The sequence below is a fragment of the Anas platyrhynchos genome, chromosome 2 (assembly GCF_047663525.1).
Source record: "Anas platyrhynchos isolate ZD024472 breed Pekin duck chromosome 2, IASCAAS_PekinDuck_T2T, whole genome shotgun sequence".
Lineage (NCBI taxonomy): Eukaryota > Metazoa > Chordata > Aves > Anseriformes > Anatidae > Anas > Anas platyrhynchos.
Genome location: NC_092588.1, coordinates 25,758,709 through 25,780,203, shown reverse-complemented (window position 1 = coordinate 25,780,203; position 21,495 = coordinate 25,758,709). Strand labels below are relative to the sequence as shown.

General features: G+C 38.4%; 2 protein-coding genes across 5 annotated transcripts in view; one reads left to right on the top strand and one right to left on the bottom strand.

Annotated features, from left to right (window-relative positions):
* The window catches only part of NECAB1 (N-terminal EF-hand calcium binding protein 1), a 59,874-nt gene extending 57,287 nt beyond the window's left edge, over window positions 1-2,587 (top strand). For both annotated transcript variants that reach the window (XM_072034471.1, XM_072034472.1), the window contains exons 12-13: window positions 142-233; window positions 2,207-2,587. In XM_072034471.1, coding sequence (XP_071890572.1) covers window positions 142-233; window positions 2,207-2,235 — 121 coding nt within the window. In that variant the 3' untranslated portion in view covers window positions 2,236-2,587. The remainder of the gene's footprint in view (window positions 1-141; window positions 234-2,206) is intronic.
* Window positions 2,588-6,147: 3,560 nt separating this feature from the next.
* Window positions 6,148-20,246, bottom strand: C2H8orf88 (chromosome 2 C8orf88 homolog). Of its 3 annotated transcripts, none has more exons than XM_072034468.1 (7): window positions 19,776-20,246; window positions 18,525-18,610; window positions 17,379-17,471; window positions 16,510-16,586; window positions 12,398-12,482; window positions 9,609-9,715; window positions 6,148-6,414 (listed from the first exon to the last, which is right to left on the bottom strand). In XM_072034468.1, exons 3-7 carry the CDS (start codon window positions 17,455-17,457, stop codon window positions 6,379-6,381), a joined length of 384 nt encoding a protein of 127 aa, XP_071890569.1. In that variant the 5' UTR covers window positions 17,458-17,471; window positions 18,525-18,610; window positions 19,776-20,246; the 3' UTR covers window positions 6,148-6,378. The 3 variants fall into 3 exon arrangements, with proteins under 3 accessions (XP_071890569.1, XP_071890570.1, XP_071890571.1); XM_072034469.1 differs by lacking the exon at window positions 19,776-20,246 and adding an exon at window positions 19,655-19,703; XM_072034470.1 differs by lacking the exon at window positions 19,776-20,246 and adding an exon at window positions 19,583-19,607.
* Window positions 20,247-21,495: the final 1,249 nt, after the last annotated feature.

Genomic DNA, 21,495 nt, shown 5'->3' with positions numbered 1-21,495 from the left:
GATCTCCTCTCCCACTGCCATCACTGTCTAACTTTTGGAACACAAAATCTATCTTACGGCATGAATTTTAACAAATCTGATGCACATAAATATATTTAGTCCATTCAAATTTGGTATATTCTCATTTTTACAATGATTTAGCCACCTTCAAACGAATTACAGCAAGACATTCCAGAGAAGTAACGTGGACTTCTTGGAAACTCCAGAGCTCATTACAACAATGCTAGTCCCTGGTAAATATCTTTTTTTTTTCCACAATATTTTATTTATTGTGTATGAAGAGTTCTGTTATACTATTGCGTTCCTTGTGCATATTTACTGCATAATACCACCCTTAGTTTTGTAAAATATGCAAGAGAAAGGGACTCCAAATGTTTTTTTTAATTATTATTATTATTATTTATTTTAAGCAGAGAGACATAAAATGCATCAGCAAGAATAAAACCCACAATGTTTTTTTCATACAGTGCAAAGTATTACAATTGCACATTCTATTTAAGAAAACATCTAGAATATGCAACACTATTGGTGAATAGTAAATAGGCCCAATTCAAGATTTTCAGGCAAAAAAATGTCTCTTGATAAAGACTCAGTTTAATCGTATTTACAATGATAGAAGGGAGCCTTAGTTGTTTATAATTGATACTTACTAACCAATTTACTGTACATCTTTCCTGCTATCATAAAGTGTGGTGAGAAAAACAGAACAAAACAAACAAACAAAAAAACTAATTTGGAAAAGCAGGGTGTTAAAGATTTGAGATTATTATTTCCAATGCAAACCAGTGAGCATACAGCATCTTCCTTTTCAGAGAGATGGTAGGTAAGAGACACACTGCAGGGCCCTGATTTCCAATATGTCTGACTACAGCCTAAATGAAAAATAATAAAAATCCACATAATTAAAAATAAAAATAAATATCTAGTCCTATACTAAAGGTTTCCTTTATATATATATAATAAAAAAATGCCAAGAAATTTTCAGAATTCATGAGCCTGCAATTATATGTCAGGGGTTCCTGCAGTAGCAAGGGATTGCACTTAATGAACCAAGAATCCCCTCAAATCTTATGTCTTAGTGGGAAATTGATGGATTTAAGAGAAACTTGGCTATAGGAAAAAATGCAGCACTTTACCACATCTTTGTGTCCAAGAGCCAGACTGGGTATGACCAGGAGTGGTTTGCTTAGCGAAAGGGAAAATCCAATTAATATAAAATAAAATGTATGCATCATTTATAAATGACTAAATACAGGGGTGTCTGAAATTGAATTCAAAAGAGCATGCCCCCTGCCTGCTAAGAAGGATTTCGGTCCCCAGCTTTGCATCCTGCCAGTTGCCATAGAAACGCCATTTCCCAACCTTGGCTCCTTATGGGGTGGCGCAGCGCAGAGTGATGTGCTCGCAGCTGTTTTCACAGCTTTGTAGATTATAGATAATGTAGAAGTCTCTGTGGATATCTATCGGATATTTTTGCTTGTTTGTTTGGTGGTGCTGTGGGGTTTTTCTGGGGGGGGGGAAGTATTTTCCATACCTAAGATATACAAACCATATTTGTATGTGACAGTCAGCATGTGCTTGTGAAGCATCAAATGCTCGCTGCAATGCTACAAGTGGGTTTTATGGAAGAGTTTTAGACATAGTAAACTGGTATCATCGTAAAATCAGGAAGAAAAAACAAAACAACCTGTTCAATGAGTACATAGGTAGGCTCTATTCTCCGAACAGATTTACTGTAGCTCAGATGCAACACACCTTTTCATGCATCTTGGTAAGTAAGAACTGACTCAGTTCTACATGACAATCCAAATCTGACTCAACAAAAGCTACAACCCGAGTCTGTACTCCTCTGATTAATCCTAATGAATGCTTACCTGGCTAAGAATGACTCAGGAAGACGTGTGCTTTCAGGACTGTTAGATCCTAAAGCAAATTTATTTACTGTCAGTTAATAGGAACCATGACCTAGTATAATCACCTGCACACCTGTTAATTGATGAAGTTGCTTCAGGCCAATCTACTCTTCCTTTATATGGAGAAGTTTTGTTCTTAAGTATACAGCTATCATAGAATTGCATATATAATGAACATTTCTTTAACCAGCAGGGATATATACATTATAGCTACTTTATTTAGGATTTTTACTTGAGGTAGAAAAAGAAATACTGCTTATGCAAACAAATAAATGAATTATTCTCTCTTTCAGCATCGTGGTGGGTCCTCAACAACAACTAGAAGCTGTGGCTCCAAGTAACGTCAGTCGTGTTGTGTTTTTCATTACAGTAACACCAATTTAGCAGTATACAGGTGTGCTAGGTTAGAGATTTATCATGTGATACTGCTCAATATTATGGATGCGATCTTTTCCATTTTAAAATGTGGAAAATAACATGTTTATTGCCTTCTATTGCTGTGGCTAGTTCAGTGAAATAATGCATTGTAAAAACTTAAATAAGACAACTATGCTAAATTGTTTATGGTGTACATTTAGTCCAGACAAGCTATCACAGAAAAGTGCATCTTGATTGGCGTGACCAAGTATTTGTGAATACTTTTAGTCTTGTATTAATAAACAATGGTTACTTAATGCTGTTGTTTTTTCCTTTTACAGAAGAAACAGGCATAAACGTGAACACATATTTTCATAAATGTCTGATGCTTCAGGGAAGCTGTAAGTCATTAATTAAGAGAATAAATGTTGGGACAACTTTTTTTGTTAATACACTCATTCAGGAAATTTTCTGCCCAAGACAAAAACCAAGGCAATGTCATTTTCTTTTCACAGCCCCTATTGCCCCTGCCCTCTCCCCTTCCTCACAAGAGGAAATGTGTGCCTGTGTGCCTAGCTGCTTTGCATCTGCAGATCTAATGTTTCAAAGCTGAAGTGCTTTGAACACAATGTCTTAGGCATTCTGCAAATTCTTCTGTTAGATCAGCTCCTAACACTGGCACTGCACTGAGAAGTCATTAGAGAAACTGCTACTACAGCACACACAACCACAATCCTGGAAGCAGAAATGTTTTCTTCCCTAACGAGACTTGCTGTTGTCTCTTTGCACCTGTCAACTTCTTGCTTTTCGTCCCTGGGCTGGGTGGTGTGTGTACTGCTCAGGTGCCAATCTCACACCTCTGTGACAGGTTGGCAAGCTCTACACACTAAAATACCACTCTCTCCACTCACCTAGCAGTCCCTGGTTACAAACAGTACCCAAAAATAACTCGAAAGTCACATTCAATAAAATATCTTCTTCCCTGTAGTGTTTCTCCATTTATATTTCACCTCAGATATCACGCTGACACATGTAATTAAAACTCGGGAATTTAGACTAAAAAGAGGCAATCTTCATTGCAGTATGGTTCTGTAATCCAGAAGCTGTGGACTGGACTGAGCCCAAAATTCAGAAAGGTGTCACACTTAGATACTTGCATGTAACCAAAGCATCTTATCAGTGGTGTTCTGAGTTAAAAATAATTGCCTAAACAAAAGCATGTAGTGCAGGTGAGCTTGGGCATCCCGCCTTGCCTCCAGCTCCTAGCTGAGGACACAAGTTTCCTATAGGCTGTGTGTCATATACACCAGCCTCATGGTGCTCCTTCAGCTATCTTACCTGACTCACAAGGCATAGATGTCTGCCTTTAGGCAACTGAATCAAACCCTTGGGCAACAAAGTCAATGCAGCTTTGGTTCTCTGAGCAAACATGGGTGTCAGAGAGTGATGGCTACACACCTCAACTTACGTGTACATGTTTGATCCAAATTTCAGCTTTAAATCTTACAGCATCTCAGCAAAAGTAAATGTTTCTGAGTCCAAAACTTTCCCATACTGAATTAGTATCAGCTGCTGCTTTCTTTTCCATCACTGGTTCCTTTAATGACACAGACAATGTTATGTACAGAGATACTGCGTGATCCAGCAAATTTGCTTATCCTGAAAAGGCACTCCGATAGCCATATTACACTCCGAAATGACAGATCACTGATGAGTTTAAATCTTTCTCCTCTGTAGCAAAGTAAAACTCCTCACTTTCCTGAAGGTCTGGCTGATTTATTTACCATGCCATGATGTCAGCCTCTTGTACTATATGGTTTCTTGTCACTACTGATCTAGCAAGAAAGAAAATACAGTGATGCAGGCTCATTTGTTAAGAGAAAACTGACATGGTACACTCAGGTTTGTCATGGTTTTACTTTTCAGTTGTAAGAAATTATCTCCTTGGAACTTCGTGTCAAACAGGTGCTAGAGGAGAGAAAGACACTCGAGTAGGCCACAAGTCCTCCTAATAAAAGGTCTCCATTTGCTTGCTGGCGAACAAACCCTTGAATGAATCATTCACAAGAACAAGTTTGAAAAGTTTCTGTCATTTGAGAGTTTTGAGAGAGCAACAGACAGAAATTACCTTCGATGCATACTGGGGGAAAAGACCCACAGGACTATAAGAGACTACCAGTGATTAAAAATAAACAAACAAACATTCTTTGTAACATTACTTACCCATCAGGTTTACCTGATAGGTTTTGGTAGCAGGGGGGCTGCAGGGGTGGCCTCTGTGAGCAGAGCCCAGCAGCTGCCCCATGTTAGATCAGAGCCGGCTCCAGACAGCTCCAAACACATGGTGGAGCAGGTGGACGTGTCCTGGAGGAGGCTGCGGCCCATGGAGAGCCCCCACAGGAGCAGGGGGGCTGGGGGGAGCTGCCACCCACCCGTGGGGGACCCGTGCTGGAGCAGTTTGCTCCTGGGGGATGGACCCTGTGGGACGGAGCCGTGTGGGAGCAGTGCTTGAAGAGCTGCTGCCTCTGGGCAGCCCCTGCAGGCTCAGTTTGGGAAGGACGGCATCCCGTGGGAGGGACCCCACGTGGAGCAGGGGTAGAGATGGACCATGAAAGAGCCACAGAGATGAAGCGTCAGGGACTGACCACAGCCCCCATTCCCCTGTTCCCCTGCGCCACTCACTTGTGGGGTGGTAGTAGAAGGGGGTGAATGGGGGAAAGTTGTTTTGAATTTGCTTTTACTTCTCACTGTTCTAGTCTGTTATCAATACACGGTAAATTACATTAATCTTCCTATGCTGTTTTGCCTGTGACAATAATTGGTGAGTCATATCCCTGCCCTTATCTCAACCCACGCGCTTTTTTTCATCCTATTTCCTACCCTTGTCCTTTTACGGAGGTGGAGTGAGAGCAGAGTGGTGGAGCTCAGCTACCTGCTGGTATTAAACCAGCACACTTGCAAACAGTACACAAACAGAACATATTTGCAAGCTTATTTTAATTAACAATTAATGCTAAATATTATATATATATATTAAATAAAAAAAAGACAACTAGTTTATTACCGTAATTCCATACTTCTAGGAAAAGATCAAGGGTCTATCAAAGTCAACGTGAAAGTTTTCTGCACTGTTGCAGTCACTATTCAACATAATCTGATTTAGCTTCTATTTGCCACAGAAGTTTAAAAATTGCTTTCACCACCCAAAGTATGTTACTGCAGGTCTGAATGCAGGTTTCGAAGATGACTACATTTGCACAAAATAACAATTATTGATGCTTGTTAACTGAAGGGTGCTGTAAAGCAATGAACTAGTCCTATCACTTTTAAATACTGTTCTAATTGAACAAAAATAAATTACAGCATCTGCTATGTTCTGGTATACAGTTTACTGACACAAGTGATGAAAACCTGTCTTGTTCCTCAATGCTGCCCCATTGCTTCCTCTTTGAAAAGTCAAGAACACTGGGCAATTATTTACAACGAGCTTCAAGAAACACAGTGCTTAGCTAGTTCCTGTGTTCTGACCTGTGGGAAGAAGAGTTCTCATTTTAGGGAAACTGTTAGCAACAAGGTACTCCATACCTTGAAAGACTGTGTGCATCCACAGAATATTAAGGAATCTCCTCTGTCAACAGAGAGATTTCAAGTGAAGAGAGAAAGCAAGTGAAGTTCTGACAAAAAGGAAAAAAAAAAAAAAGAAAAAAAGAAGACTGCATATCCTAACACATTTGAGATTTGATGCAGTATTTGTTGTTCCATCATTACTGGTAAGAAAGGAAGTCAGGAGCAAGCAAGAAGCCTCAGTCAAGTACTGGTTTAAAGTTTATGGTGAGACAAACCATATAGCTATATAACACAAATGCAGAAAAAAAAATCTGTCACACCAAAGTGTAAAATAATTTATTTTCACTGCAACTGTATGACCACCTCAGGTACTACAAAGTAGTTTGCCTTTTAGAGCATTCTGGAAATTACAGATAGAAACAGGCATTTCCACAGATTTTGTAAGGTCCTGTTTTCATCTCTAGGCACCTTTAAGAATCTTGAATTTCTACATTATATGTAGCTCCTTCACTGACGGATTTCTCATCTTCCAAACCACCTGTCACTTCTTGCATATGTCAAAAGGGTTGCTGTATTCCTGCAAGACAAACAAACCCTCAAGTTAGTTCAGCAATAAGAGATCATTTCAACCAAGTTTCCACAAGTCTACTTTTATAAGCCTTTTCTACTCCATATACATTTAGCAACTTGATATTTTTCAGATTAATTCATAGAATGGCTTAGATTGGAAATGATCTTAAAGACCACCTAATTCCAACTCCCCTGCCATGGGCAGGAACACCTTCCACTTGAGGTTGCCCAAGGCCCCATCCAGCCTGGCCATGAACACTTCCAGGGGTGGGGCATTCAAACTGTTCTACTTCCATTAGCAGTGGAGACTTGATCTGAAATCTTCCTGGCATAATTTGTCAACACGGTTATGTCAGTACAACGCAGATGCTGAGCTATGTACATGTAGGGCTGATCCTATCTCTCAAAAAAAGACAGCGCCTTTAGGGACAAATGTAACCCGCAGGTAACTAACTGTAACAACACATCTCCCTTGTAAAAGTCATTCTAGGAAGCTTCCTCCATCGGAAATTATGGCTTTCACTTATATATGGGCATATACTTCAGTCATGACCAAAAGTTTTAAGATGGGTAAAAGCTATTTAACTATTCAACTCAGCAGCAAACTCTTGATAGCCACCTGCTCCTGAAATACAAGCTACTGATGTGCTGCAGTATTGCATGTTTCTCATCAGGTATTTGGAGGGCTCCTTCTGACCCTTTTAAACATCATTTATTTAATTTATACATGCATCTCATCAATCCCTCTGATTTCTACATAGAAAAATGAGTGCTGTGGGATCATTTAACACTAGGGAATTTTTGCATGTAATTACAGGGTCTGCTGCATGAAGGAAACTCAAGTGAAGAGGGCTGAGGATGGATAATGAAATAATTGAACACCATTTACTGTTCAGTTTAAGTAAACTGTCTTGCAGTGCGCTCCTTAAAATCAGTCTGTGTCTCTCCCATTCTTCTAGAAATCACAAATGCTACGAGTAAGAATTATTTTTTTTAAACTAATGGGAACTTAAAAACACATATATTTAGACTTAGACATTCTGTAAGATCTAAAGTGAGACACAGCTTTCACACCTTTGCATGAGAAGGAGACTGAAATCACTGACTAAATTCCTTCACTTTACTGGCTAAAATAGTTTTGAATTTATCTTTACTTCTTCAGTTCCAGGTACTTTCTCAGATTACATGGTCGAGAAGTATGAAATGCTTTTCTCCCATTCATACATTTTAAGAAGCACTAAAAAAAATCTTTAACAGGCTCAATCCGTTTATGGGATATTGGGCTCTGAGCATTCTTATTTGAGATAAATCCCCACTTGGATAGAAAAATTGCTTACTCAGTGTCACTATTGTAAGGGGACCTACACACCAATGATTCCCACACTCTGATCAGACCAAAGTCTCTTCTATTTCCATGCTGAAAAATCAATTTTATATTTCATTTAAGTCTTATCACTGTTTTCCAATAGAAGCAGTCAACGCAGAAGAGGAAATAATGCAGGTCTTTGCCTGTCACTTAAAATGCTTATTTTTTTCTTCTGATTTTGAAATGTACTTTATTACTCCTTATTTTAAAGTTAAACATGCACCTTTTCACAGTAACCTCTGAGACCTGAAAGTAGGATCTATTAGTTGACAGATGTACTGCTTTTGGCTGGGAGAGAGTCAATTTTCTTCACAGTAGCTGGTACAGTGCTGGTTTGGATTTGTGGTTGTTAAAGCTATTGCTGAGCAATGCTTACACACCATCACAGCCCTCTGTTTCTCAACCTGCCACCCCACAAGTATGCTGAGGGTGCACAAGAAGTTGGCAGAGGCCTGCCTCATCCTGGATAACAGCCCCGACCTGGTCCAAGGGATATTCCCTACCACATTATGTCACATTCAGCAAAGCTGGTGGGAGGTGGGGGACAGGTACATGAACAGACACATTCAGAGAGATGGCATCTGTCTTCCTAAATAGCCATTATGCATGAAGAAGCCCTTTCTAGAAATAGCTAAACATCTGCCTACTGATGGGAAGTAGTGAATAAATATTTTGTTTTGTTTGTGCTCACAGCTTTGGCTTTACATAGCAAACTGCCTTTATCTCAACCCACGAATTTTCTCACTTTTTCCCTTCCAATTCTTTTGCCCTTCCCATTTCACTGGGGAGCAGTGAGCAAGCAGCTGTGATGTTTTGCTGCCAACTGATGTTTAACTCACAACAGGCAGAGTAAAGGCATTCCTTGGATAGGATTCAGCTGCTGTTCTATTCAGGTTCTTATACCTGGATTCCCATATAGAACAACTTCACATCCCCAAGTACTTAAAAATTTTTAATAGAAAGTGACTAGTTGGGCAGGGCACATGCATACCACAAAATTTTTATTTCAGTATATGACAACAGGAATTCTCACGAGATTTATTTAGACCACTTCCTTAAATGAAATTGAAGGGGAAAAAGAAAATTCTGACCCTGACTAGCGACACTGTATAGAAGTGTACCTAGGAAAACTGTACAACAACAACAAACACCCACAAAAAATAAAATACTTTACAAGGAGAACAATTACTGGTATGTGCTATGTCAGGCAAAAGAAGGAAAAAAAAGACAAAATATAGCTGCAATAGCAACTGACTTGACACCTAAAAGTCTTAACGTAGCTGTACATGGAGACCACCAGAAACCATGATCTGAAGAAATGACCTGTCCATTTCAGAAGACAGAGAATAAAAGGACCAACTAAAGAAAGACAGTATTAATATTTCTGCATAGCTACAAGTTGAAAAGAGTTTTCTATTAAAACAGCACATCAAAATAATAAAAAACAGGATAATAAAAAACATTTTTACAGAAGGTCATAAATGCTTATTACCACGTCACTTTGGTTTCCTGTTCATCTACCCATAGTTTGTGCTGAAGACACCAAGAACCATAGCTAAGTGATACACTTCATGCTGTTACATAACAAAATCCTGGCTAATAATGGTTTATAATTTACATCCCCATTTGCAGCGGAGTAGAATCAGAGAACTCAGTTATTTTCATCTGTATGATAAACTGACATATGCAGGTGGGGCTTATGCACATACAACGCAAAGCAGAGTAAAAAGTTTAAAAGCAGACCTTGCAAACAGTAAGACTTAACAAGATAAGAAATGGCTAGTGAAAACCTCCATGACTGTTTTTTTGTAACTTAACAGGAAAAACACACTTACCGGTTTTTCAAGTACAATTGGATGATCAGGCAGAAACTCTGGCTTCTTCTGAGAGAGTGAAACACTTGACAACTCCAGAAGGAAATCTCTGCTGTATTTGATCCTTTCTGTGAATACACACAATTAAGTTCAATGTTAACATTTAATCCACTCAAGTTTGGAATTCAGAGAACTGATCTGGCTTCTCATTAAAAGGATGGAAATGCTGTATGTATGTATGTAAAAATCAGTATTAAAAGCAATACTAATTTAAGTCTGACATTGGACGTTTGTAGTAAATTACAGAGCATCTCGCTCTTACTTCTATTAAACTGACTTAGTTAATCAGGAGGACTATTCCAAGCTAATAAAGGTTTGTTGCTTTAATACAAAGGAACACAAAAAAGTGAATCCAATTTTATGCAACAGACAGACTCCCTATAGCTTGTTCTAATTATAACCGCAAGTTGTTTTTTAAGCCCTAGAAGACAATCTCTTTGTATGTCTCTTTGTAACCTACGCCAAAGTGCCACATTTCTGTGAGACAGGTAACAAGACCCAAGTCACTCTCTTCTTGGAGCTTTTACTTGGTTGTCTTTCAACAATTAAAAAAAATACGAAATCTGCCATACATAAACTGGCAAACAAATTTGTACCAGTGAAATAGTTCTGAGAGTTTTACAGACTCAACAGCAGTTAAGGGATTTGCTTAGAATGAGCATGTTAGAACTCAAGTTTGTACCACTATCTCTAGCACAGCCTCAGATATATCTACCCATGGCTCATACTTTAAACATATGAGGCAAGGAAGGGACAAACTTTACTTCTTATCCTAGGTGACAGCTATAGGTACAGCTAAAAATGTAAAACTCCATAAAAAATGAGTTGCAGTGGAAATTACACACTGTGATGCAGGAGAGGGAAAAAAAAAAAAAAAAAGAAAAAAGAAATAAGGAGACATTTATAGGCAGTAGCTGAAAAAGTGGACCTCTAAAATTGTGTTACTCTGAAGGAATGGATAACAACATTTAACAAAAGGCTGAAAAAGTGATGGCTTATAAAGACCAGGATCTGATGAGAAACAAATTAAGATCTTGTAAAACAGAATAGTCTCTACACACAAGCAAAATCAATGAGATCAGAAAGCCCGCACCATCAGACAGAAATCGCCAAATCCAGCACAGAACTGTACAGTCTTGGGTACCACATTATAAGAAGAACATAAAGCTATTAAAGAGCATCTAAAGGAGGACTACAAATATGGTGAAAGGTCAGGAGGGGAAGATTTGCAAGGAGTAGCTGAGGTCCCTTGGTTTGCTCAGCCCCGAGCAGAGCAGGCTGAGGGGAGGCCTCACGGTGGCCTGCAGCTCCCTCACGAGGGGAGCGGAAGGGCAGGCGCTGAGCTCTGCTCTCTGGGGACAGTGACAGGACCCGAGGGAACGGCATGGAGCTGGGACAGGGGAGGGTCAGGCTGGGGGTTAGGGAAAGGTTCTGCACCCAGAGGGTGGTCGGGCACTGGGACAGGCTCCCCAGGGACGTGGTCACAGCTCTGAGCTCAAGAAACATTTGGACAGCACTCTCAGACACATGGTCTGATTTTTGGGTGGTGCTGTGTGGAGCTAGGAGTTGGACTTGATGATCCTGATGGACTGCTTCCAACTTGGGATAACCTATCATTTTATGATTCTATGATTCAAGTTAGATCTAAAGAGCAGGTAATTTTATTTACCAGGATCGAAATTAATAACCTTACCTTAAAGTCAGTAACACACATCAGCGGAGAATTACGGTTCAAGAACCTGGGTGACAATAAACTCAGACTGAGGAAAAACAGGAAAGACTCAGTAGAATTTAACATAATTCTTTCAATTCTTGAGTATTAAGAACAGAACAAGTGATGTCTCCAGGCTGAAGGACTGTAGATTACAAGTGAAGAATTTAGATGCCTGTTTATGTGCATACATTCAGAGAAAAAATTATCTCAGTGAATGGATGACCTAATATGGATCACTATCTCAGTTCCTGTGTTATGTTTAAGAATGAAGAATTAAACAGCAAAATGGTGCAGATGACAGCTGTGAGAATAATTTTGGAATCTGAGAACATACCTTAATGAACAAAAAGTAAACATTTGGCTTTATCCTACCAAACCGTGACCAAGAAAAAAAAAAAAAAAGTATGTTTTATGACTACTGAGTGACAAGCAGTACAGAAAGAAAAGAGTCGCACTGAAAAAAAGAGGAACAAACCTTAAGGACAGTGTTGACAAAAGAATAAACTTGATGGGACTAAATCATGGAAGAAAGTAAGTGATTTCTAGCCATCAGAATATTAGTACTTCAGAAGCACTGTAGTAAGAGCAGGAAGAAGCCAAAGTCTTAAATTCTTAAATGACTTGCATGCCATAATCTTAAAGATTGTTGAGGACAGCAGAGGACTGACCCTCTGCAACAGATCAGAGGATGCAAATCAGGCCTGTACTTCCACACACAGAAGCACCTTATACAAAACCAGGACTTGCGTGAAAAAATGTTTATGCTCAATTTTTACAAGACAGGAACTCCCAAAACATTGCCCAGACACATCTTTATATACAAGCCAAGTCTACCATTGGAGGTTTCCCACCTCAGTTATGGCCAAGTTTTACACTTTGGAATGTCGCATGAAAAACAGTCAAGTTTCATAACATTCGCATATTGTATAGAAGGAAGACAAACTCTCAAATCAGAAAAAAATAATATGCAGCAAATTTCCTTTGTCTTCCACCCAGAAAATACAAATCTGACAATGACCTGCTTGCAATATTTTACCTTTTTTTGTCTCTAATTCATGCTGGTTTGGTTGACAAGGCATCGTGTTTTGAGTTAAGATCTGCATTTCAGTCATTTCAGGTAACTAAAACAGGAAAGAAAAAGTTATGTAAACTTTTTTTTTTTTAATATATTTGACCAACATGTTATGAAACTTGTTGAAGTTATTAAAATGAGGATATATGTTTCTGGGTTTCTTAGTTGAAAGAAGTTATAGCAGAGTTTTAGCATTCTAATTTTTTTCTTTTACCAGCTGCCAAGATCTTAGACCTTTTACACTTTCTGTGAACATGAAAAAAAAAAAAAAAAAAAAAAAAGAGGATTCAGGGTTGGGTTTTTGTTGTTTTTGTTTTACTTTTCATAATTTCATAACTATCCTCTTTATGGAAACAGGTTTGCACAAATTAAACCACAATCAGAACTGTAGTTATTAATAACAGGTGATGGATGAAAGGTGATGGTCTCGTCCAGATGCAGAAAAGAACTGTAAATAGGAATAGAGTTAATGCAAAATGTCTGAGAGGTTTCCTGTGAACCTGTAGGACATTTGTTACTATTGGTTACACACAAATAAGGACAGGCATTGTTTCACTTTCTCTCCAACACCTACATTTGTCAAAAGCAAAGCTAATTTTCTGGGCAGAGATAGCAGTCAACATTTGTATCTTAACTGCACTACCTAGCTTTCATGGTGAGCTGACCACAGTACAGTCAGAGAGTAGGAACTGTGAAATGGTAAAATATTTCTAGAATATCAGCTTATCACCACTCTGCTCATACTTCCACTTCTGTGGTTGACAGTTATCTTTTCCTGATTTGTCTAAAACTTCTGGGGAAGAAAAAAAAAACAACATATCTGAAACATTTAGGAATTTCAGATGATCCAGCTAATAGAGACACATACTGCTAATTCTAACTGCTTTGTAATGTTCAACCAGTCTTGGTGAGTCTTAGATATTAAAAAGGGAAACCTTCCCAAGTACAATAAAGGAAAGAGTATTAATACATTCTCAAAGAATGCATTAATACAAGAAAAAGGCATGCATAATTAACAGCAATGTGTGAGACGTCACCACAACAGATTTGTCTTTCTTCCTGCACCACACTCCCAACTCTGCCAACTGCTTTATAATATCAAGATTTATACTGTTTTTGGTTTTCAACCCAAAACTTAAATATTTGACTATCACTCACAAGAACGCTCCCAAACACGTTCTCATCCAAAATAAATCTATGAAGAATGGAGTTTATCTATAAGGAATACCCCTTGAGCAGTGCATGTCTTTCTGAAGCTCAACATCATTTTAAAATGGTATTTAAGGAGTAGCAAGTTAGAACTGATACTGACTGTTGGCTTTTCAAGCCTTTCTCTCTACCTCCAAAAGACATGAGGTAGCCGACTCAACACTCTCCAGATCTTTTCTTTGAAAATTATTTGCATGCCATAAAGGAATAAAAAGAATTCTTTGCTTTATTCACTGTACAAGATGCAGGAGAAGTCCCATCCAGATGCTCAGACACTTCCACCCACTGAGTATCAGTTTGGGTGGTAAAACTGTACAAAAGCAAAAGGTAGTTTCACAGCTAGAATTTGTTGCAAGCAGCACCTGTAGAGACGGCCCAAACTTCTATATTACTTGCATTGTGGCACATGAATACCTGGAAATTTTCCATAGGCTATATCTCTCAACTAATTTTGTTGTTAAATCTAACAAATTTAAATTGTTTCATTCACAGTTACCTGTTCTGACTACTCAAAAACTGACTACAGAACAGTTTGATTCCATTCATCCACATGAAACAGAAAAATTGCTGCAGTCTTATTACTAAAATGCCTCCTGTACTAGAAAACTGACTGGAAATTGCATAGAATCAAGGCTAATACCTTCTACACAAGCACTGTCACTGTACTCATTTTTAATAGTAGATATCCTCTACATTCCTAGAACTTAGACAGTAATAAGTTCCTTGGATGGCAGCTTTAATACTGTAATTCACTGTTCTTTAGATTACTCAGAGTTTATGTTATACCTCCTGATGTGCAATAATGATGTGTTGTGTTTTTTTTTTATTTTATTTTTTCCTGGCAGGTATCTAAACAGCTTTAAGTGTCCACATTAAATACCCCTGAGTAAAGCAGCTTGTTGCCATATTCTTCCTAGTTCCTTCACTGCTTTAGGTACCTCATTTGTCAGAGCTGGCTTATTTTTATTTCTACAGCTTATTTTTCTAAAATCTATCAACGTTAGTGGCAAATACAATTTGCTTTATTTTTTACTTCATCTTTCACCAAGCCTTGCAAAGCTAAACTAATTTTCCTGTATCCTAATCTATGCCAACTTGAATATTTATTCTCTGATATTTAACAGGACAGTACTACTTAAGACCATTTAGTAATATGAAGTGTTACGTCAACATATTCCTGTTTGGTACCTTGCGGTGTGCTCCTTTATCTTGTGTAAAAGGAAATGCACTGGGGGAAGGGTGAAAAGGGATAAGGAAAATTAAAGATTTATGATTGCACAGACAGAGCACTATTACTATCCTGCCAAAAGATTTAAACCACCTTTAATAGAATTATAATTTTGAAGAACAGGTTCTTGAAGTGAAATATGTATCTTGCTCTAGGAATGGGAACCATATCAGCAGACAAAAGCAAATGCGTAACAGCACACAGCCTTCTCAGATGGTCACTGATGTTTTTTAAAACACAGGAGAACATTTGGCAAGACACCAATTTGCATGCCATCATGATTCAGGTCTTGGTATCTTCAGAACTGGCTATTGCATAGTCCTTTCTAAGAAAATCATTCTGTGAAGCTTCTATGCCAGCCTCTAGTCTAATGCTGCCTGTCAACTAAAATCAACAAGTTCACTGGGTACTTACGAATCAGCTGGTATTTGGAAGTACCTACAAAACCGCTGACAGTGAGCATTATTTAAAAGCCTTCTCAGAATCTTATGCCGGAGAAAAAAGTTGAAATTAAAGAACAAAAAAACCTCTACCATCATCAAAGAAACGCAGTGTGTAGCTACGTGTAGCCAAACACTGATAAAACTGAAATTCAGTTCTACAGCATTGCTGCCCCCAGGACATTCTAAGTGTTTGTTCTCCTACAGCCACATTGCTCAAGAGACAAGTGTAACAGTTCATTTCCCTCCCTGTGATCAAAGATAAATATGTAGCTGTAGTAATTCTAGAGTTTGTAAAATTGTCTGCCAACACCTTGAGTTTAACACACACACACCCAAAAAAAGGAAAGAAAAAAGAAAGCCAAAGGCATCTTCCAGAAGCTTCACACAATACATAAAAGGACAATTGGATAATTAATCTGTTACTCAAACAAAAGATGAAGGAACAGGCCCTACAAAAAATAAATAAAATAAATAAAACAAAATAATTCAACACTTCTAGTATGCTCTGAGAGACATTCAAAGCAGTTATCAACAGAAAATCAACTTCAGACTACAGAACATTAAGCACTGCAGTTGTAATACTACAAACTTCAGTTTGCAGCAAACAGCTACAACCAATTTCATGTATGAAAGACATTTTGTACTAAAACCAATTATTTGGGGGCAGTAAAGCACTAGAGCTCTTTCATTTTTTGAATGCTAAGCCCCATTTGTAGCCCAGTCCGGCACAGCCAGTGAAACTGAACTCAGAACACACACACAATTTAAATACCTAGTTTTCTGAGTTTGCTGCCTCAAATTAATTTCTGCCTGTGCTAACTCATATGTATATATATTTCTGGTATTATTCTTTACACAGACTGAAGAAAGACTGACTCTGTGTACTTTAAAAGAGCTCTCTCTTAAATTCAGTGAAGATGAAACAAAAGCCACACAGACTTTCAAAAATAAGTAATTCATAAGATGTATTTTTTAGGTACTACACAAATACTGAGGAACTCTTCAAAGTCTCAGTTCTTGTTAAACACTTCTAATGCTTCAGTTTTATAACATACAGATTCAAGGACATCGCTAGTTGGGGAAATACCCCCTACCTTTAATTTGCTAACATAAAGGATTAGCTGACCTCCAATTTATGGCACTCCAGAACACACTCTTTCATCAACTTCATCATTTAGTATTTACTCAGTACTCACCCAGTCAACCTTACTCTGCAAACATACTTGACTGTTGCTAGGTAACTCAGTCTGAAACTCGAAAGTAATTGTTGATGCTGGTGAAGATAAAAGAAAACATTAAGATAAAAATATTGTAACTAGACTCTACTCTATGATACCTGCAAGCAGGATGAAATCCAACTGCAAGGAGATTTTACAGGCATCTATTCACATGTTAAAAGTTCCATGAATGTCATCATAGAACTTTCTATTTCTTCCACAAATTTGAAGTAAAAGTTTATGATGCCACTGAGCTTCTGTCCACATCAGCAATGCTGGCATTATTTCTCTAGCTACCAAAGATTTCTAACTTAATAACAGCTGTAATATGTAATATCAAAGAGGCATAAACAGATAATTTTAAAAAAATATATAACACATACATCTTATATAAATACTGTGTGGTCTTTGTCAGACATAGAAAAAAAAACTTTTATGAAGGCCTGATAACAATGGTATGGTGCAGTACTTTGTATTTGCAATAGAATTAAACAATCCATTTGTTAACTTATGCATATTTAATGTTTTCAACAGGAGTCAACTAACCCAAGAAATCTAAATCTAATAGGTAAGACTGATTGAGCTTCCTGAAGTATGCTAGAAATTCAGATGCCAAACTATAAAAGTAACACCAAGAAGAGTTCTGCATAAACCTGATGTACTTTAAAATCAGATTTTATCACAGAGGTGATGTAGTGAGACCAACACAGAGCACAACAGTTATGCATCACTGTATTGTGAACAAAGCAGTAAAATAAATAAATAAATATAATAATGAAAAAGACAAGAAACCTTACACACCATTCTTATTTCTTTAAATAAGAGTTTTGGCTTTGTGAGTTACTCACCTTGTTTTGAAGGCAAATGACGCACAGGTCGTGCTGGCTGAAGGGATTTACCAACAAACTTTTTAGCTCCCTTTAGCATTTTGAAGCGCCACACTTTAAAAAAGCAGCAGAAATCAACACAAAGTATTCAGCTTCACATATGGATGTTACGAGAGAAGATCTGTCTACCATTTGTTAGTCACGTGAGACAAGAGCATATACTATTTATTAAGTAATCAGGCAGGAAAGAAAAGCATGCCCTAACAGAACCTTTCTTAGATAACAAAAGGCACTGGATAAAATTTGCAAAGACATAATCAGACATTTCCCTCATTTTTCCCTCCAACTGAGCTGCCATAGCTGCTTCTCAATAAGACTTTTTGTAGGTATGTCAGAAGATGAGGACACACAATGGAAACACAGGCATTTTCTAACAGTTAACTTAATCAAAGCGGGGGTGAATTAATTAACATTGGTCTACCCTTTACAGTCTGCTGGCTATGTTCCCTATATGTACATATGTGTACTTCCATAATTGTTTTTTTCTGTCTGGTTTAGTTAAATTAATACAGATTTGCATCTTCCTACTCAATTTAGCTGCTATAGAAACACCAAAAGCCGCCGAGGTTTGCCATTGTAAATAAATGGCTACTCTTAAATAGTGTTTAGTCCTTCTCCTTGCCACTAAAACAACAACCAGCACATATACATAATAGCACATATACTAATAACAGTACTGAAATACATTTTTTTCCAAAAAGACTTTATAACACAAAGAATTGCAAAAACAACAACAACAAGAAAAAAAGATTCAAAGGAAACGATAAAGTTCAAGAAGGGAAACTATAGAGATATTATCCGATTCTGATATGGAACAGAAAGTAAAAGTTAGGTTATTTAAAATATGAATCAGTCAGTATTCCCTCTCATTTCATATGGTCTCTGCACTATAAAAAAAAAATAATCTGTTCATTTAGTACATTACAATCTTTTGAACATTGATCTTTTATTATTTTCAAGTAAGTTTTCCAACATACACAATTTGAATGCATCCAGATCTAGCAAACCAACTGTCAGTTACCGTCTGAATTAAAACAATTAAACTGAAACGAGAGGAAAAAAAAAAAGAAAAAAAAAAACACAGATCTGATTCCCTGTTTTCCCTACCTTCTCAACTTAAAAAGAAGGGCTTGAAAGCTGTAGTCAAAGCAACAAGGAAAATTCTTGCAGGTGAATGAACTGAGACTACTGACCTGGAAGATAAATTTCATTTTATCCAGATTAGGAATGCTTATTTAAACTACATTTATCCTAGAGACTACATTTCCACATAAAGCAATACAGTAATGTTTGCTGCATCAGAAGATGAAAAAAATACAAGCTTTCCTCCATATCCTGGTTGTAAATGACATGCACACACTTTTTCAGAACAGCAAAAAATGTGTAAGAGACTGGGTAGCTTCTCCAGTGAAGGAGACCTGCATTTTTTTCAGCTTTCTCCTGTAGATGGAAACAAGATGACTTGTAGTGATGACAAAGCAACACAATTCTCCTTCTCCCCCTCATCTCCGCTCCCAGATTTCGGAGGGGACAATGTCTAGGAAGCCACATACTCCCAAAACAGGCAGAAGAAGAAAAAATATATATGAGAAGTATGTTTGGGAAAGGGTGAAATCCATTAAGGTATTGAAATAGTTCCACATCCTCCTTTTTAAGACCTTTCAGTAGGAGGAGGCTAGATGAGCTCTCAACAAATAATCTAGCGTGATCTGGATTTATACAATATCCTAGTAATTATCCTAGCAATATAACGTCCTAGTAAAATCAAGAAAAGTGGTGAGAAATCAGCTCTAATAGCTGAGAAACAAACTGCCTTCAGGAGAGGCTATTGCCACTGGGGCACCTGCTGCAGCCCCAGGCCTTCCCCTTGCCAAGAGAAGCCCACATTTTTTCTCCCAAGTTATTTCCTTTTTTTCATCTCCAGAGATGAAGGCCCATCATGAAGGAAGCCCTCTGCAGAAGCACTAAGGTCTAGGAGGATTTCTGTATGATTACTTTTTGAGCATCTGAAGAAGCTGGGCATTCTCAGCAACCAGCTCACAAACATGTCCCCCACAGGGCCAGGATGGCTCAATGCTTCCCTAAAAGAGCACTAATAAAAATCTTATAAAAAAATCCCCAAGCGCCGAGGTGGGCACACAAGTACAGAACAGAGACCACCCCACCTTGCCCCGAGGGGCTCCTTGTTTCAGCCTGACCCCACAGCCCCCCAGGACCCACGCTGTCCCCAGCACCACCTCAGCCTGCCCCAGCCCAGCCGCCATCCCTAATCCCCGGCTCCCCTTCGGGCCACGGGCCCCCTGGGGATGCCCAGCCGGGCTGTGGCCGCCCCCCGGAGCAGTTCCCCTCGCCCCTCGCCTCAGGCAGCGCCCCCGGCCCCACGGTGCTCCCACAGCCAGCTGTGGGGTCGCCGCCAGCCGTTGAACGGTGGCCCGAGGCCGGTCGGGGGGCAGAACTCCGGCCCCGGGTGGGAGGGAGTGGGGCGTGTGTACACCCCCCCGGCTTCTGGCCAGGTTGCCGTGGTGACAATAAAAAGCAAGGTTTGGGGTCAGTTGGAGTCTGGATGTGGCTGAACAGAAAGGGTTTCTTCATATGGTGCTGCCTCGGGGTGCTGGCAGCTAATGGGGTCTCCCACTCGTTCAGAAACGCAGTCTGTTTGCTCCTCGAGTCACTCATCCCCCCTACAAAATGAAGTTCTCATTCCTCAGGTATTACAGGTTAACAGTAGAAATAAGGAGAAAATGAGTGACTCATCCTCCCTAACTACAGCCATCCAGACAGAAAAGCAAAATCCAGAGGCTGGAGAAAGCAGGCAGGTGTTTTGTGAGCCTGGAAACTGCCCGTGCCAACCTGCACCAGCCCCTCACACAGGTACAGGGCACCAGGGAGCTGCCACCAGCTTCTCAGGCACACAAGTGACGGTGTCCTGCAGGGTTTTGAAATTTAAATATATTTTTGTTGCAGCATGTGATCAACGGCAACAGTGGATAAGGCCTAACTACCAAGGAGGCAGACTAAAATTCACTGTTGTTAATTTCCTCCATTCCAGGTAGTCACCTTATTTGTTACTTAAGTACACGATCTTAATTTAAAATCCTTTTTTTTTTAATGCATATATATACACATATTATATATATATATATATATATATATATATATATATATATATATATATATAATAAATATTTATATTTATATATTTATATTATATATATTTATATGTATGTATTTATATATATTATGTTGTATATATATATATATATATATATATATATATAACATAACATTTACTGACTCCAGAGATTCAGAATAGGTAACACTGAGTATACAACTTCATTACATATATAGCAGGTATATATAGGTATATATAGGCATTTCAATAAATTAAATTAGTCATTCAATTACTAATATCTATTGTTAATACTTAAAATCTTAGTTTTTATATATAAAGACGTGTTTGTTTGTTTCACCAAGCATCTTGTTTTTTCTTTGCTGCAACCCCTGAATTTTGTTTTTCTGAAATCAGGTATGTGGAATTGGATACTGTCCCTGAAGTAGAGGCTGATAGATAAAGATGTTGTGTTCTTGGAGCCTTGTCTCATAACACACCATCTTCCAGCTCATTTCCTGGTGCACAGTGCACCATCTCATTCTTACACTGATGCTAACCCACTTGCTGCCATTTTGATATGACTTGAAGTCATTTCTTCCAAGTGTATTATACTCAGACATGTTTCTTCTGACTCATGTCATCTATTCTTCCAAGATTATCATGTAAAACAATTACTTCTTTACTCATGTCAACCATCTCCCTTACCTAAATCAGCACTAATTACTAATATGTATGTACAAATAAATATTAAATATCTCCTGCTACTCCAGAACAGCTCCTGACAGAAAAATCAATGAGGCAACAAAGATGAAGGTACAGTTTCTCATAGGGCTGTTGTGCTTTTGTAAGTGTGTCAAGCACTGCAAAACAGATTTCCACACAATCAGCACAATTTTTCCTGTGGTTGATGTATCAAAATGATACACAGACAGTGATGTAGTCTCATATAGCCTTCTAGTATTTTTG

What these genes read in the sequence shown, in the direction of transcription:
- C2H8orf88 (XM_072034468.1), bottom strand. Translation starts at nt 17,457, where the DNA reads ATGCTAAAGGGAGCTAAAAAGTTTGTTGGTAAATCCCTTCAGCCAGCA. An exon ending in TCATTTGCCTTCAAAACAAG is followed by an intron (nt 16,587 to 17,378) that starts GTGAGTAACTCA and finishes TATCTTCACCAG; the next exon opens with CATCAACAATTACTTTCGAG. An exon ending in CAATTGTACTTGAAAAACCG is followed by an intron (nt 6,415 to 9,608) that starts GTAAGTGTGTTT and finishes TTTGTCTTGCAG; the next exon opens with GAATACAGCAACCCTTTTGA.